Source organism: Diadema setosum, chromosome 13, assembly GCF_964275005.1.
Source record: "Diadema setosum chromosome 13, eeDiaSeto1, whole genome shotgun sequence".
Taxonomy (NCBI): domain Eukaryota; kingdom Metazoa; phylum Echinodermata; class Echinoidea; order Diadematoida; family Diadematidae; genus Diadema; species Diadema setosum.
The window spans coordinates 16,215,798-16,232,104 of record NC_092697.1 but is presented as its reverse complement, the minus strand read 5'-3'; the positions used below and the strand labels follow the sequence as shown (position 1 = coordinate 16,232,104).

At 37.7% G+C, this 16,307-nt stretch overlaps 1 protein-coding gene across 2 annotated transcripts; it reads right to left on the bottom strand.

The window, feature by feature from the left end:
* Positions 1 to 715: 715 nt before the first annotated feature.
* Positions 716 to 14,989, bottom strand: LOC140236936 (uncharacterized). 2 transcript variants are annotated; one of them, XM_072316877.1, is made up of 8 exons: positions 14,859 to 14,989; positions 11,874 to 11,982; positions 9,013 to 9,108; positions 8,154 to 8,260; positions 4,928 to 5,047; positions 3,229 to 3,366; positions 2,046 to 2,183; positions 716 to 1,167 (listed from the first exon to the last, which is right to left on the bottom strand). In XM_072316877.1, exons 2-8 carry the CDS (start codon positions 11,972 to 11,974, stop codon positions 1,028 to 1,030), a joined length of 840 nt encoding a protein of 279 aa, XP_072172978.1. In that variant the 5' UTR covers positions 11,975 to 11,982; positions 14,859 to 14,989; the 3' UTR covers positions 716 to 1,027. The 2 variants fall into 2 exon arrangements, with proteins under 2 accessions (XP_072172978.1, XP_072172977.1); XM_072316876.1 differs by lacking the exon at positions 2,046 to 2,183.
* Between the last annotated feature and the right edge of the window lie 1,318 nt (positions 14,990 to 16,307).

Below are 16,307 nucleotides of genomic sequence, written 5' to 3'. Positions count from 1 at the left end.
TCAGGAATATTTTGCTTGTTTCTCATTAAATGAGATGAAAATGCACCTAGCCACCTACTCATAAAACTTAAAAGTAAAGTCAATTTTATCAAGAAATATGTGCAATTAAAGTGTAAATCAGAGCCGTATGGTGTGAAAATGTTTGAAACTGTAACCACTTGGAAAGATTCCCCTTTTCCAGTCAATTCAAATAAAACTGATATGGTATAATCTTAAAGTATAGTCCTTTATGAATTGATATATCGATCAGATTAGTGCCCAAACATATCCATGTACTTTTTTTTTTTTTTTTTTTTGCGTGATGGCTATTCGCCCATTTCCGTGTCTTAACAATTTCGTACCACTCATTTAGGCCTACTATTATCAGTATAGGGATGGCAATCGGTATACTATCATGAAAACATTATTATCTTCATGAGAGAGTGGCTGGTCATTATGAAATGAGACACGAATAACTACAGGTACTTTAATGAAAGTTCAGTTGTCTTCCTATCTGTGTAATAGAGACAGATCCACTTCGGCATTTGGCCTATTTCAAATATATTTGAGTGGTGGCATCAAACACTGGTTTAAAGGGAATATATATATATAATATGTGTGTGTGTGTGTGTGTGTGTGTGTGTGTGTGTGTGTGACTCCACCTCTTGAACTGCTTTGGGGGAAAAAAGACACACAAAAAAAAACATAGAAAGAAAATGCTGGTCTGGACAAAATGGAAGGATTAATCAGCCCTCAAGTGCTCCTTACAACGATAATAGGGGCCTACTCTGTTATTCCCTGTACAAATGCGGCTGAACTACTGATCTCTATCCCGCTACAAGGTTGGCCTGGACAAGTAAATGCTAGAGATTAGCCACCCCAAGCGGCATTTTCATCACTATATTATTTTCTTCATTCAAACCTTATTATATAAAATAAGGAAATCAGTGACTTTGTATTTGTAACATTTTCGGCATTGGAAGTCAACTCGAGAGGGCGCCATACAGGTGTTCCTTGGATGCTGCTCCATAGTAGAGTCTAGTCTAGTCTAGGCCAAGATTTCCTCGTGCTCCTCACATCGCCTTCCGGTGTAACCATCGAGGCATACGCAATAGTAGTCTCCATCTGTGTTGACGCACTGCGAGTCATTCTGACACTCACTGGTTCGCTCTGCGCACTCGTCGATATCTAAAGGAAACAGTCAGAAGTAAATGAAGAAGTTTTGGGAGAAATGGGAAGACCAGAAAGCAGAAAGCAAGGGAAATTTGGACAGGTAGGATTACGAAATATTTTTGCCTTGCGGTAAAAAAAAGAGAGATCATGCCAAAGGAAGAAGATAGCATAGAAAATAAAGAACGTTTATATAATAGGGATGGATAGAAGAACAGAAAGAATGGGAGACAGAATTAGAGAATACAAAGTAAGTTTATTTCTATTAACAATTCCCCACATGAAATAATGGTATAATGGTACAAATAAGAAGCAACAGCCACAACCAATAAAACAAGAAAATAACAAATGAACAAACACAAGCACAGCGAAAGTGAAAAGACATGGAGTTAGGACCTATGTATTAACATAGCTTTAGAACACTAACCCCCCCCCAAAAAAAAAAAGTAATAATAATAAAATGAAGGAGAATAATCAGATGTGAAGAAATCTTAAAACACACACGCACGCACAAAGGTGCTTTAATAGTGAAAACGATCTTAGCGCATCAAGGTGCCGTTACTTTAGTGGAGGACGGGGGTTTGGATGAAGAAACATGTGCATCAATAAAGACGAGAAATGAAACAAGAGAGGAGTCAGCGGAAGGGACATGAGAAAATTTGCTTGAATAAAGAAATCAAAAGAGACTGATGCAACGGGATTCCATGACGATGTTCTCTCAATCATGTCTATTCGAAAAGTTTAGCGAAGGCATTATGATATAAATGTTAACATTCCGCATTCGAAAATGAAATGCAATCCTATCATCATTTTGAATATCTATTATGCGACTTTGTGTTTGTTTTGTGATGCACGGTCATATATACATAATTATATCATCAGGGAGCATATTTTACCAGAGCATGTTCTCCCAGGGTTACCGGGGTTGCCCTCGCGATATCCGGTGGGACAGGAACAGTTGAACGAGCCCGGAATGTTGATGCAGGATGCGTTGTTGAAACAATTGTGCTTTGCTAAGGTGCACTCATTTTCGTCTGAAGACAGCCAAAAGAAACAAACGATATTAAAAAAAAAAGGGAGGCACCATAAAACCATATGTCCCATTATCGACCGGATTCATGACGCCCAAAGTCATCGTTAATTCATAAATCATGCACACAAATGACGTTTGAAAACAAGCGATCATTAATTAAATAAACGTTTTCGCTTCAATACACCTCGTGTCACATTATTATGAAGAACATTAATGCGAGTTGGCATCCATTGGCACACTAGGGTGATCACAGTGCATGGAAAATGTTGATTGGTTTTGATGTGATATTGCGTCACAGTTTGATGTGATATTGCGGCAAAGTTTGACTTGCCTATAACATTTCATGCAACACTCTCATGAACGAAAATTATTTTGTTTTCGGTAATGAACCTTTGAAATAACACAACAAAGGTTCAGCATAACGAATCCTATTTCATTTTCGAGCTAACGAATATGGGTATACGGAATTTTTGTGTTTCGGTAAAACGAATCTTTTGGTTAAATGAACCTTCGAGATAACGAACCATTGGAATAACGAACGTCATCCTTTCAACGTGTTCAAATATCGAGGATACCAGCCACGTGGAGCCCTCGTTATAGCTCAGTGGGTAAGCCAACGAACTCTTATTCTCGAGGTCTCTGGTTCAAGTCCGCTAGCAGCAGCCCTTTAGTGTTTTGTTCTTCATAAACAATACACTTTGTCCTCATTTTATCACTTTATCATTCATTCTCATCGTCTCCTATACGGAGGAGGAGCTTGACCTCAGTAGGTGATTCCTTCTTCTTGTGTGTGCGTGTGTGTGTGTGTGTGTGTGTGCGTGTTTGTATGTAAATCGGTTCATTCTGCATTGCATGGTAGACTGATGATCATGACAATCATGGACACACACAAGTCATATCAACTGTATGCAGAGAGTCAGAAGAACAGCGTCATAATCAAAAGTACTTGTGATGAATGACGGTCCACAATGTGGAACTACCGGTCTATTCATTCAGGTCTGCAACCATAGAACATGAAATAATTAAAAAAAGATAAACAAAATCACCTGAACAGTTTCTTCCGGGGTTAGACGGCTGCTGGTCAGTGTAACCTGGCGGGCAAGAGCAGGTGAAGCTTCCGTCCAAGTTGTTGCAATACGGGCCGGAGAAACAGTCATGAATTCCTGTGGCACACTCATCAACGTCTGCCATGATATGATTAAGGGAAGTAAAGGGGGTATCTCGTTGAGGGGGGATTATTTCCGAGGGTAGCGAATTCAACATAGGGAATTTTAGGTTTCGTCAGGGTTCGTTGAGTTGTCGTAAACAGTTTTTCTCGTCGCAAAGAAATTTTGAACATGTTTAAAATTTCTTTGCGACAAGAAAAACTGTTTACGACAATGAAAACTCTTTGCGAATTTGATACCAATTGTTTTCGAATTTGATTGCAACTGGGAACGAACCCTGCAATTCCCTAGAAGTCGCTACGCTCGCAAACATTCGCAGCTCGCAGTGAGATACCACCTTAATGATCAACTTATCTGATTGTCACGTCAGGGATATTTAACAGGAAGACATGGTGTGCTCATTATGATTGTTACAGTTCGTAATTCCGACAGGTTCATTATCTGAAAATAAAACAAGGTTCGTTATTCCAACAATGAAAAAATGTTAATGATTCCAAAAGTTCGTTCGTACGCACAGTCTCTACATTTCCGAAACAACGTACCTTATTTCATTTTCGGATTAACGCACCTTATCTTGTTTTCGTAATTACGAATCTTCGGGCAAACGGACCCCCGTAATAAGGCCACAGTGAAATGTTCGGATTAAAGACCCCCCCCCCCACCTTTTTTTTTTTTTTTTTTCGTTTCCGGATTAACCTACATCTTGGTATACGCAATTTGTGTGTTTTGGAATAACGAACCTTCGGAATAATAACCAACATCATCCCATTATCATTATCTCTCGCCTACCCTCTCTGCAACAATTATTGTCGTCTGCACTCGTCAACTCTTGGGTGGCGGCATCTTGTATAGGGCTATAGGCGTACGAAGTACATAGATTGATACAATTATATAGAATGTTATTTCCCGCTAGTGTAACCATAATAATAATAGAAGGATGATCATAAATCAATACAGTAAGAATTATATGATGTGATTAATATTCTGTAAGATATGACAGATTAAGATTTATTTTCATGAAAGGGAGCTGACAGGGCCTTTCTAAAACAATACATTCTTCGGTTGTACATTGCACTAATTGTTCTTTCTATCATTCTTTTATATAAAAATTATCTTTAATTAATTGTTTCGTTTGTATTATTTAATAAATAAAGTGTCGGCCCATTAAAGTGAGAGATTATGGCAGTAAATACTGCACAATGCTGTTAGCTTTGTCTTTAGTTGTGTTAATTTGTATGTCTTACTCTCTAAAAAAAGATCGAGTGAAAATGTTCACTCTTGAAGGAGTAAATAATAGAAAAGAGTGAATTTAGAATGAAAATGGAGTGAATTTTGTGTGAAAATGTTCATTTTCACTCGGGATCAGGGATCACTCCAAAATGTTCGAGTGATCTATGAGGTCACTCCGAAATGAGTGAAAATGAACATTTTCACTCAAAATTCACTCCAATTTCACTTTAATTTCACTCTTTTATGTATTCACTCTTTCAATAAAGAACGGATTTGCTTATTCAGGTCTATAAGGCTTGAATGAAATCGATAAAGATCAAGCAAAAAAAAAAAAATATATAAGTCTTACCAAGGTCGCAGTATATTCCCGTATGAGCGGCAGAGCAAACGCACTTATAACCTCCCATTGTGTTGACACAAGTGGCTCCATTGAAACAATCATGATCCCCGGTAGTGCACTCGTTAATGTCTGCATGTAGATGATAAAACAAAGTTGAGAAGACGGGGGGGGGGGGGGTGCAGACTTTAATTTGTAATATATGGATGGGGAAGACCAGGATTTGTCAAAGGGTAGAAACAAAAATAAAAGGGGATTAGAAAAGGGAAAAATGGATTAGGAGCAAAGGAATCATGATGTTGCGGCTGTATGTTCACATTTTTGAAGAGAAAATGTTCGAGTTTTACTGCGTATATTATTATCATGATTATAGTATATAGTTCGTTTGAGACTGTTCCACTGTCCATGAAAATACGGGCCGGGGGAGGGGACAAATATATCATTTTGCCCCCTGTAACCCCCCCCCCCCCCCCATCCATAATTCTCAAGATGTGACAATTTTCTTGCTTTTTTGATAGAAAATTGTCCAAATGTTTCACCCAAGTTGTGTACCAGATTGCTATGTTTCAATTTCGAAAAATAATGCAAAATTTCTCTCGCTTGGTTGGGGAATGCCCCTCCCACACCCTTTCCCCGTTTCGTCATTTTCCCGTAGACTTAGTACACTTTTAGATTGACAGATTTCCAAAGGTTTCATCAAAAATGTGCACTAGATTTGCCACTTCAGTTTAAGAAAAAAAAATGCAAAAGTTCCGTCGGGTGGAGGGGATCCCGCTTGATTTCCCTCCCTCTGTAAACATTTGGGCTTGGCAACTTCCCAAATTCCATCGAAACTGCTTTTACGAGATATTTTCATTTCAATTCTAAGAATACAAATGCTCTCTCGTATTCAAGGACGTCATCCTAAGGGAGGACAAGGGGGGCAAACATGTTATTTTTTCCCTTTATTATTTCCGGAATGAGGATAATTTTCTTACTTTTTGATTGAAAACCGTCCAATTATTTCACCCATCGTGCAACAGATAGTTGAATTACAATACTTTTGAAAATGAAAAATCTCTCTCACGTGCATATAGGAGGAGGGGATACCCCCTCCCACATCCTCCCCGTTAAGTCCCTTTCCATACATTTAGTACACTTGGAAGATTGACAAATTTCTGAATACAGTATTTCATTTAAAAAAAAGGGTCTGCATCAGATCTGTCACTTCAATTCAAATAAATTCAAAAGTTCCCTCATCCTTTTTATAAAGTTATATCTCCTGCTTGGTCCCTATCCATAGATTTAGACTTGGCAACTTTAGGAATTGACAATTTTCCGAATATTCTACAAAAGTGTGCATCAGATCATTCTATTTCAGTCTTAGAATGCAAAAGGTCCGTCGTGTGGGAGGGAGCTACCCCCCCCCCCCCCCGTCAACTTTCACGTATCACTTTATAGTAGACCTACACAGTGATGTCGCACACTCGGAGCAAAAGCTGAGATACTGCGATTTAGTAATTGCATTATCTGTGAATCATTATTTTTATTTTTTCAAAGAAAAATAAAAAACCGCAAAAGAGTGTCATCAAATCGCTGAATTTCAGGTCTGAAAATGCAAAATCTCCCTTGTGTGGGAGGGTGGACACCACCTCCGCTCCCTCGCACAGATATTCCAACTCAAGGCTTTGTCCCCCCCCCCCCCATCATGAAAACGGATCGACGCCACAGTCTTAGCCATCAGCGGAGCGATCGCGACGAAATTTGCGAACCCTTATTGTATGACAAGATTGTTTCATTAATTTTTGTAAAGATAATCACTTTCTCACCTTAATTAATCAATTATGCAAAATAAAGCCCAAGCTCATTTATTTCAGCCTGTTAAAACACCACTTACAGCATCGAGAGTCTATTCTTTTAGTTTGTACATCTGTTTTGTTGGCTTACATCATAAAAACCTTCAAAAGTCATTTCAATTTCTATGTTTTTATTGTTTTCGGAATTTGTTATGGATTTTTTTTTTTGTTATCGGATTTTTATCTTACTGTTTCACTGTGTCACTGACTTCTCTTCTACCATAAAGAGCGTGAAATTAATTGAACCGCTTAATAGGAAACTAGTCAGTTTTTTTTTTCCATGAGTTTCATGACAGAGCAGTGTTTTCCGTCATGCATGTGTGTGTGTGGGGGGGGGGGGTGCCTCCTTCGGCCCTTTTAAAGAATGTGCTATCATTGAACGGGATTTTATATTTGATTTATTGCTTCCTGCATTATCACTGCAAATTATCACTTATAAACATTAGTTGTTAACAAGTAGTTTTTCTTCATTGTCTTTACAATGTATAACAATACAGCAAAACATAACAGCGATACAATGAATAACACAGAATGACTACAGTTTAAGCGTATTAGCTTTGATCATGCAGCCCTTGTACATGCATAATACATAATTTATTATAGGAAAATAGGAGGGATGGATGACTTACGTAGAGACAGGATAGAAGAAAGGAGAAAGGAAAAGAGAGGTCTGTCTGCTTTCACCAAAGGTTAACACAAATTTAGATCACCTGGATCGCTGATCAGTATTGTGAGGTATGACAAAATATTTTCTCACCGAGGTACTCACAGATTAGCAGTTGCAGGTCATGGTCATGATTACGAAATGTATCAACATTTTATACACTTACACAAAGATAAAATGATATCACTGATACCCAGAGAACAAAATTGTTTTAAAGCTTTCTTAAAAAAGTACATGGACTTTAAAGTTCGAATGTCAGAAGGAAGGAGTTCCAAATATCGGGTTCGGTGTGTCTTATAGATTTCAGAGCCATCACCGTTTTAGGATTATGTAAATGAAATTTATCAAAATCAAAAGTGGGATAAGAATGTATGTCCTTGTTGAACTGAAGTAATGAGAAAAAGAAGATGGCAATTGACCGTTATATCATTACGCGAATTACGAAGAGTGATTTTTGAAGGGAAAAAAAAATAATGTGTGAGTGTTTTTTTATGCTGCGAATAAAGGATCTGAATGTTTCCGATAACCCGAGTTGCTGCATATACGTATAGCTTTCTTTTGGCAAAGCAGCATACTGTCAATGTGACTTTTTGAAGTTGCCCAAACAATTATATACAATATGAGATGTACGATGATACACTGTATCAGTTGTGCTCACATTTACCTCACGGCGTATATTATGTACGTTCACATGTGTGAGCGTTTTGTAATGACTGATATCAAACTGGATCGTACTTACCAGTGCATTGCGTTCCGTCCCCAGCGAACCCACCACAGCACTCAAATACGACAGCTCGATAGGACTGGAGCCGACAGTTATTGGTGTAGTTGGTTCTGTACATCGTCCTGTGAAAGCAGCATTTTTCGCGCACCAGTCACCATTTCGGGTTTCTTATACAACCTGTTAACAACACTTGCAACTTGAACATTGTTTGATTTGCCTGAAACTGTACTTTCTGTACTTCAAAATAACTTACGGTTTGAAAAAACGATCATGAACACTTTTTTTTGTCAGGTTTTGAGTGAACCATGTATTACAAGCCTAGCTTTCTAGTATACCACTCTTTTGCCATACCTACTTTATTGTTATCCTTCAAAGCATGCATAAGTGTTCTTAAGTTATACTAATTACATCATATCTTATTATATACTGTACGTGTGATTCACTTTTCGTTTTGTATTTCTTTCTTCTTGACTGAAATTAATCAAACAATGTGGTTGTTTTACGCATGCTTTATATTACATTATACTTTGTCTCACTCCTTGCTGGGGGAAAATAAAAACTGAATTGATTTGAATAGAAAATGTTTGCAATAATATGAATTGCTTTTACGATTTGATTATCATGGTGTCGAGGGGGCATATCAAAATCTTAAATCATAAATACATAGACACTCTTTACTGCAGAAGGAAAAATCATTGCCCCTGTTGAAAACACGAACAAAAAAAAGAAAAAGAGGTTGGCTACAGCACGCTTATTACAATAATCATATGAAGTGGGTTGACACAAGCTAGACATTCTCACCAAAAGGCGAACTCTTTTTCGAACACATGGAACATGTTTTATTTGGCAAGAAAAATCTGTAGGGCCCCTATACCTGAAGCTGGTTTTGTATTTTTGGATGAACGGACACCAGGCGATGTAGCTCTCCCGGTTGGCTTGGCGAAAACTGCGGCACACTTCTCGATATTTTCTGGTTTGGAGGACAGACATGATAATAAACATGACTTCCAGCGTTGGAAGACACCGATGAAATGGTTGGTATACCTTGTTCAATTTGAATTTATCTGTCCATACTTAGGGCCTAATACTGGGGAAGGGCGGGGTTCCGTTCATCTGCAGATTTGCAAGTTGTAAGTTAGTAATGAGATGATACAATGGGGGAAAAGATCCTCAACTGCAATGTCAAACTTGGCTTTAACCATGTTTACAAAATGGTATAGAGTATCAATTAAGATCAGAATCACTTTGTTTTAGTTTATTTTTGGATGTCTAAGCCATTTCAAAACTGATTTTCATAACTATATAGATATATAACTACATAATATAGATAAACTTTTCATATCTCTTATAAATTGTACATGATTTTGATATTTCTAACTATTGTGCAAAAAAAAAAAATAAAAGTTGAAATCTGAATCTCCATTTCAACTAAATCTATATCTTTCTTTTAAAATAATGTCTCTATTTACCGTGAAATCAAAAATAAACTTGCATCTTTTCCGTCATATTTCCCATGTTTGTGATGCAATGCAATCTAGCAGTAATAGTAACCGCCATGAGAGACAGAATATTAATCATTGAGATCCAAAACATTAGTTATTATTAAAATTTGGGCACGAGCAGGTGGAGCTAGCGATCGCTATTCGTTGAAAACACGAAAAAGTTGTAGATTTCTACACTTTTTACATTCTGTTTCCAATTAATATGAAAGTTCTTTTTCGTCTGGTTTTACCCTATTTATTCAAATCGTCCTGAGCACGGTGTGGAATCCGACTATATAAAAGGAAATTGACATCCAGCCGGACCTCATGGAAGACCAGCTTAACATAGCTGAATATGGGCTATCCAGCCATCTTCTCTGATGGAAAATGAACAAACAAACAAACTTTTAAGCGATCGTTACAGTTACAACTTTATTATGCAAATCTTAGGCGGGTCCCTATCTGCCCATTATTAGGGTCACTTGTGCATTTGCTCCCCTCTCTCCTTTTTCTCTCCCCCCCCCCCCCTCTTTCCCCCCCCCCTTCCCCCCCCCCTCTCTCTCTCTCTTTCTCTAACTCTTCGGTTTGCTGTCATAGACTCAGTGAAATATCTGTCAAATACTATATCCCCACCACAAAATCAGAATAATCATGTACATTTTGTTAATCAATAAGATCCCTATAATATCAGACAATTACGTACAAAACATACTGTTATTTTGTTTTATTTGCTACCCCCGATACAGGCAGATATCACTATAATTGAACATAATCATGACGATGTTAATTTGTTTGTAATAGAGATGATAACGGTGGATAATGCATATACCTACAAAATTGCACATGCAGTCGCTATGTGTCATTACAGGGCCTTCTTATAAAGAAGCAGCGGCAGCAACAACACAACCTGAAGAATACACCTCCATATAATTTATACTCGTGAAGGTTCAAAAGCTCTTCAACACGAGAAATCACAAATGTCTTGATTACCGTAAATGTTAGTTGGAGCTTCTAACGGAAAATTAAAAGAAAAAACATCCTGTCAACGATTTGATTTGATTTGATTTGATTTGATTTGATTTGATTTGATAATGGTTTTTTGAAGAAAACATGTAAAGTAGTCCGAAGCACTGGCGTAGCCAGGGGGAGGGGGTGTGATGGGACGGTGCCCCCCCCCCCCAAAGATTTGGACCGGGGATTTGGAAAAAATACTGTATACTGTATGCATGTGCATGAAGCGGGTCTCCCTTTCAACCTTTCAAGTAAGGCCATTTTCTTTTAATATTTCACTCAAAGAGTGCACAAGATCGTTGAATTTCAATAACAAAAAGCAAAATCTCTGCTTCTTGGGAGGGGGATACTAGTACCCCCTCCCAAACCCTCTTCTCTGTGTCCCTTTCCCTAGCCTTAGTACACTTTTCAGATTTTCAAAAAATTCTGAATAATTCTGAGTACACAAGACTTATCACTTATATTCCGAAAACTCAAACGTTCCCTCATGTACAAGGAGAATATCCCCTTTAACACCTTTTAATCAACCCTTTCCTCTCTCAGTTCCTCCAGATCATTTTTTTAAAAATAATTTCCTAAATATTCCATCAAATATGTGTATGCAAGATATCTCAATTACAACCTTAAAAAGGCAAAAGCTCCCTTGTACGGGAAGGGTGGTGATAGGACTCTCCCACGCCTTTCCCTGCTCGCCACCCCCCCCCCCCCCATGCATACCAGTATAGACTGTGGCTACACTTTGAACATAGACAGTTTTCCAAATATGCCACAAAATATGTTCACCAAAAACGTTTAACTGCAATCAGAAAATACAGAATTTCCCTTGTGTAGGAGTGGGGATAGGACTTATCCCCTCCCACATCATCCTGCTTTGTCTCCTTCGACAAACACACTTCTCTGATTTACAAATTTTCAGATATTCCAACAAAAGTGTGCGACTGAAAAAAAAAAAGAGAAGCTCTCTCGAATATGGGAAAGGTATCTTGTCACCCTCCCATTGCTTGGTCCCTTCTATATATAGACTTATTACACTTAGAGGAATGACAATTTCCGAATTTTCCACAAAAAGTGTGCTTCCGTCGAGCGGGAGGGGGAATATAGGCCTATACTGCTATACTTTAAACAAGTATAGGACTGTTTCAAGTCGATAAAAACACGCAAAAAAAGTATACTCTCTCGATTCTAATGTTTCTCGAATGGTCCTTGACCTGGTCCTGATAGGCTTTAGGGAGGTGAAACTTACATCTCATGGCGAATGCATAGTCCCAGTATGGCAGATGACGTCATAACCATGACGCCAATCACGACCAAGAACACAAGTAGGACGTACAGGTGTAGGCGCATCTTGAGATCTAAGTGATTCAACAACAACAACAATTAACAACAACGAAAAAGAAGATTGTAGCTGGAGGTTGAATCATTGTAGGTGAAGGGTGGTGGGTGTTTTGGATACATTCTTTTTTTTAAATGAACCTACTTTGTTGTTGAAAGACGCATAATGCAGAACATGAAACATGGGTGGATGGACAACTAGGACAAGTTTAATCCGCCCTTGCTCTCGTCAAATCGGATAGTGTGATTTTTCTCTGCCAAGTCATACCCAGCTATGCGGAGATTACTGTAGGGCCTAATTAGTCCATGGGCCAAGACCCGAAAAATGGGTTATTGGTACCACCTGAGGTGGCAAAACCTTTTTGGTGTCATTTTGTTTGTCGGGCATAGATATGCTTAGCATTTCCAAATGAGTAGCTTAGTCATATTAAATGAATTTTTAACCAATTTGGTCTCGTTTTAATATCCCTATACTTCTGAATCGAAACTAACCGCCTATACAAAGAAGAGCACTGTCTTCTGTATGTCCACAGGTGTTCTGTTGTAAACGCGGTGCGCTTAGTCTTTATTCAAAGCAGCGAAGGGAATATCCAAAGGGTTATGATGTCCACAGCTGTCACGCGGTGCGCTTAGTCTTTATCTAGAAGAATGTACCGTTATCAAATCTAAAGTTCCTAATAAAAGGGATTATCTATACTGTTTTTATACTACCCTCTCAACAAATACATCAGTTTTAAACAAAAATCACTCTGTTCATTTACAATATTATTTATTATAATGTATTGTAGTGTACCGGTACATTGTTTTTGCATTATTTTTCATTGTTGGATGGAAATAAAGCGACATTGGAGTGGTATTAGTGTTTTTACCGTAGCGTTTTCACTGGAAAATGATTAATAATTGAAAAATAAGGTAAAATTCACGAGGAATTACTTTTTTTTCGTTGTTGTTTTTAGATAAAGGGATATACACTGTATTATAGGCTTTGGATATTCCCTTCGCCGTCTTGAATAAAGACTAAGCGATGTGGACATCAACCGTATAACAGCAGACACATAGCGCGCATAAAAATGATAGTAAAACTTATTATTTTTTTAATTTATTTATTATATGTAAAATAATCATATTACAAAGATAAAGGCGTAAATATTCACATTTGAATGACGCGTCTCAAATACAAAAACAACAACAACAACATAACCTTTGGATATTCCCTTCGCTGCCTTGAATAAAGACTAAGCGCACCGCGTTTACAACAGAACACCTGTGAACATACAGAAGACAGAGCTCTTCTTTGTATAGCGGTTAGTCTCGGTTCAGAAGTATAGGGATATAACAACGAGACCAAATTGGTTAAAAATTCATTTATTATGACTAAGCTACTCATTTGGAAATGCTATCATAGCTTGATAAGCATATCTATGGCCAACAAACAAAATGACACCAAAAAGGTTTTGCCACCTCAGGTGGTACCAATATCTGGCCTGGCCCATGGACTAAATCATTGCTTCTGAGACAGCTATTATGTCGGCCTGCTTGAAAGCAAAACAGACGCGGTCATCCCACGAGACCGACACGCACCAGTCATACAGGTCAGGATTCATACAGCCCATGAGTTCGACACTCGGTTAAAAACAGCCCACGAGTTCGACAGATAAAACACAGTGGCGGGTGTGTAATGTGTCGGTCCCGTGGACCTTGTTTTGCTTAGTGTCAACTCATGGGCTGTGTGAGTCGTGAGCTGTATAACCCGTGGGCTGTATGATTCATGGGCTGTATAGCTCGTCCACGGGCTATATGACTCGTATGGGTATCGGTCTCGTGACGTGCAACCAAATTAACAGCCGGTGTTGCTTTAACTGTTTAAATGCGTTGATTTGAATATATCATAAAATGTGAGGGGTAACTTCTACTGACTCCTATATCTAGAGATACTTCTCTTACAACAGTTGGTCTTAAGTCTAAACACACTCATTCTTCTGTAGTGAGAGAATGAAATATAATGTTAACATCAGGCTCTCTAAAAGAGCAGGAACTGTACACGCAGGTCTTGAAGAGAATACAATGTATACCCTGGTGAAATGAAACTGAAATAACAAAAATAAATGAAATAAGAATCAGGTTGTAGGAAGAATAAGAGTATACATTAAAATGATTGGACCTGGAAACAAAGGATGAAAAGAGGAGGAAAGACAACAAATTATATACACGCAGGTCTTGAAGAGAATACAATGTATACCCTGGTGAAATGAAACTGAAATAACAAAAATAAATGAAATAAGAATCAGGTTGTAGGAAGAATAAGAGTATACATTAAAATGATTGGACCTGGAAACAAAGGATGAAAAGAGGAGGAAAGACAACAAATTATATTATATTATATTATATTATATTATATTATATTATATTATATTATATTATATTATATAAAATCAAGTAGAACCCCTTTCCCCGATAAAAAGAGAATGATAATACGAGACATTCTAAGATTACGATGATTAGTATGGGGGAATCTTCTGGCCATATCTGCTCAGGTGACTTAATAATCAAAACAACTTCTCCATTTGTCAGGCTTGAACATTCATCAGCGTTTTACGGTAGAGCCCAATCAACTTGCCAGAACAGGTGATCATTAACTCCAAATTGCATAAAGTTTATCATATTTGAGATACACAAAGATAAGGATACATACATGCTGAAAGTATAACCAACAGCATATAATAATTCTATCAGTAAATACTGTTAATACAGTCATGCTAAATTCAGCCAGACTGTTCCCTGAGTATTTTAGAGATATCGTCCCATTGTTATGGAGGTCATCAAGCCAATAGATTTCCAATATTTGTCAGAAAAACAATTTAACACAAAACACATCTTAAAAAAAAAAAAGACTTACTGAGATGAGGTGACGACTACAAGTTGACTTGGGTATAGATTGCGATCCACCAACAGTGCCACTAAACTTTTATCGTCAAAAACACAGCAATGAATGATATCCAAGGGCCAGTTGAGTACGTGCAAAGTGAAGGGCACTGAAAGAAATGCACAAACATGGATCGAATAATGTCTTCCTCCTACTTCGGGGGGAGGTTGGGCATGCTGAACGTGTATCGAAAGCGTTGCCAAATTTGGACGATTTTGACATCAGTTTGCTTGCGGAAGAGCGCAATCCTTGGTTATTTTGCGACGTTTCTTTTTTTGAAGAGAAACATCTTTTTTTTTTTTCCCCGTAAAACATTACCAAAGTCCGACATCAATAAAGTAAAGCATGATAGACGAGTTGCTTATTCCACTTGTATACAATGACAGGAACTTCCGTGTAGTCAGCAGGGATCATATAGAGGCGTTGAAAAGGTGAACACGCGTTTCAGGGCGGAAGACAGAAGCAATTTTGGGTCATCGTAACCATGACTCCAACTTACAAATTGTATCCACTACACTGTACCTTCTTCTTAGACAATTGTAAACAATGGCGCGTGAATATAACATGAATTGATCAGCTTTCTGTTACCAAAAAAAAAAAAAGTGTTAAACCTGACGAACTTTTTTCTCCTTCAGGTACAAAGCTCCCCAATTGTGATTCAGGTAAAAAAAAAAAGCAAAAAGTATTCTCCCTAACTTTCTCTTCAAAGCTAACCCATAATGTAAATAATCACATTCATAAAATACTTGCAATTTTCCACTCTGTATTAAGTGAAATTATGTTTATCCTCATAAACCACTGATTTACTTCAATTAAAAAAAATTATTGATGTTTATCAAATCGATGTTTTAGGTTATCGCTTACTGAAGACGTGAACATAAGTTCATTCCATTGTAAGAGTTGTTGGGTAATGTCAACTCAGAAAGAATAATGTTCATTTCTTCACAATACGTCTCATTTTATGTGCATATCAACCAAAAAGGCAGCTCGGGGGTAGTTCATGAGCACCGTATAGTACGAATGATCTTTCCTTTTTCTTAGTCGGTTAGAGGCACTTCACTCATTTTCAGAGCGACATAATGCATTTCCCTCTACGTAAAAACAATTTATGGGATTTATCATTCCTGTTCAAACAAAGAATGAACTTGCGTAGTAGAAATTAATTTTGCACCCATTTCATTATTTTGCATTTAATGTATCAACAACTTCTTTCTAGTGATATTGCAAAATACCACTTTTGCTGTCACGTGTATGTGCTGGCAAGTATTATTTATGAGGATTACATGAATGGGGTTAATCATTACATCACAGATGTTTATTCCAGTTGTTACGACCAAAATCACACTGAGAATGATCGCACAAAAGAAACAATCAACTAACGTTCAGGCAGTTTATTAACAGTGATATTGTGGGTACAGACTC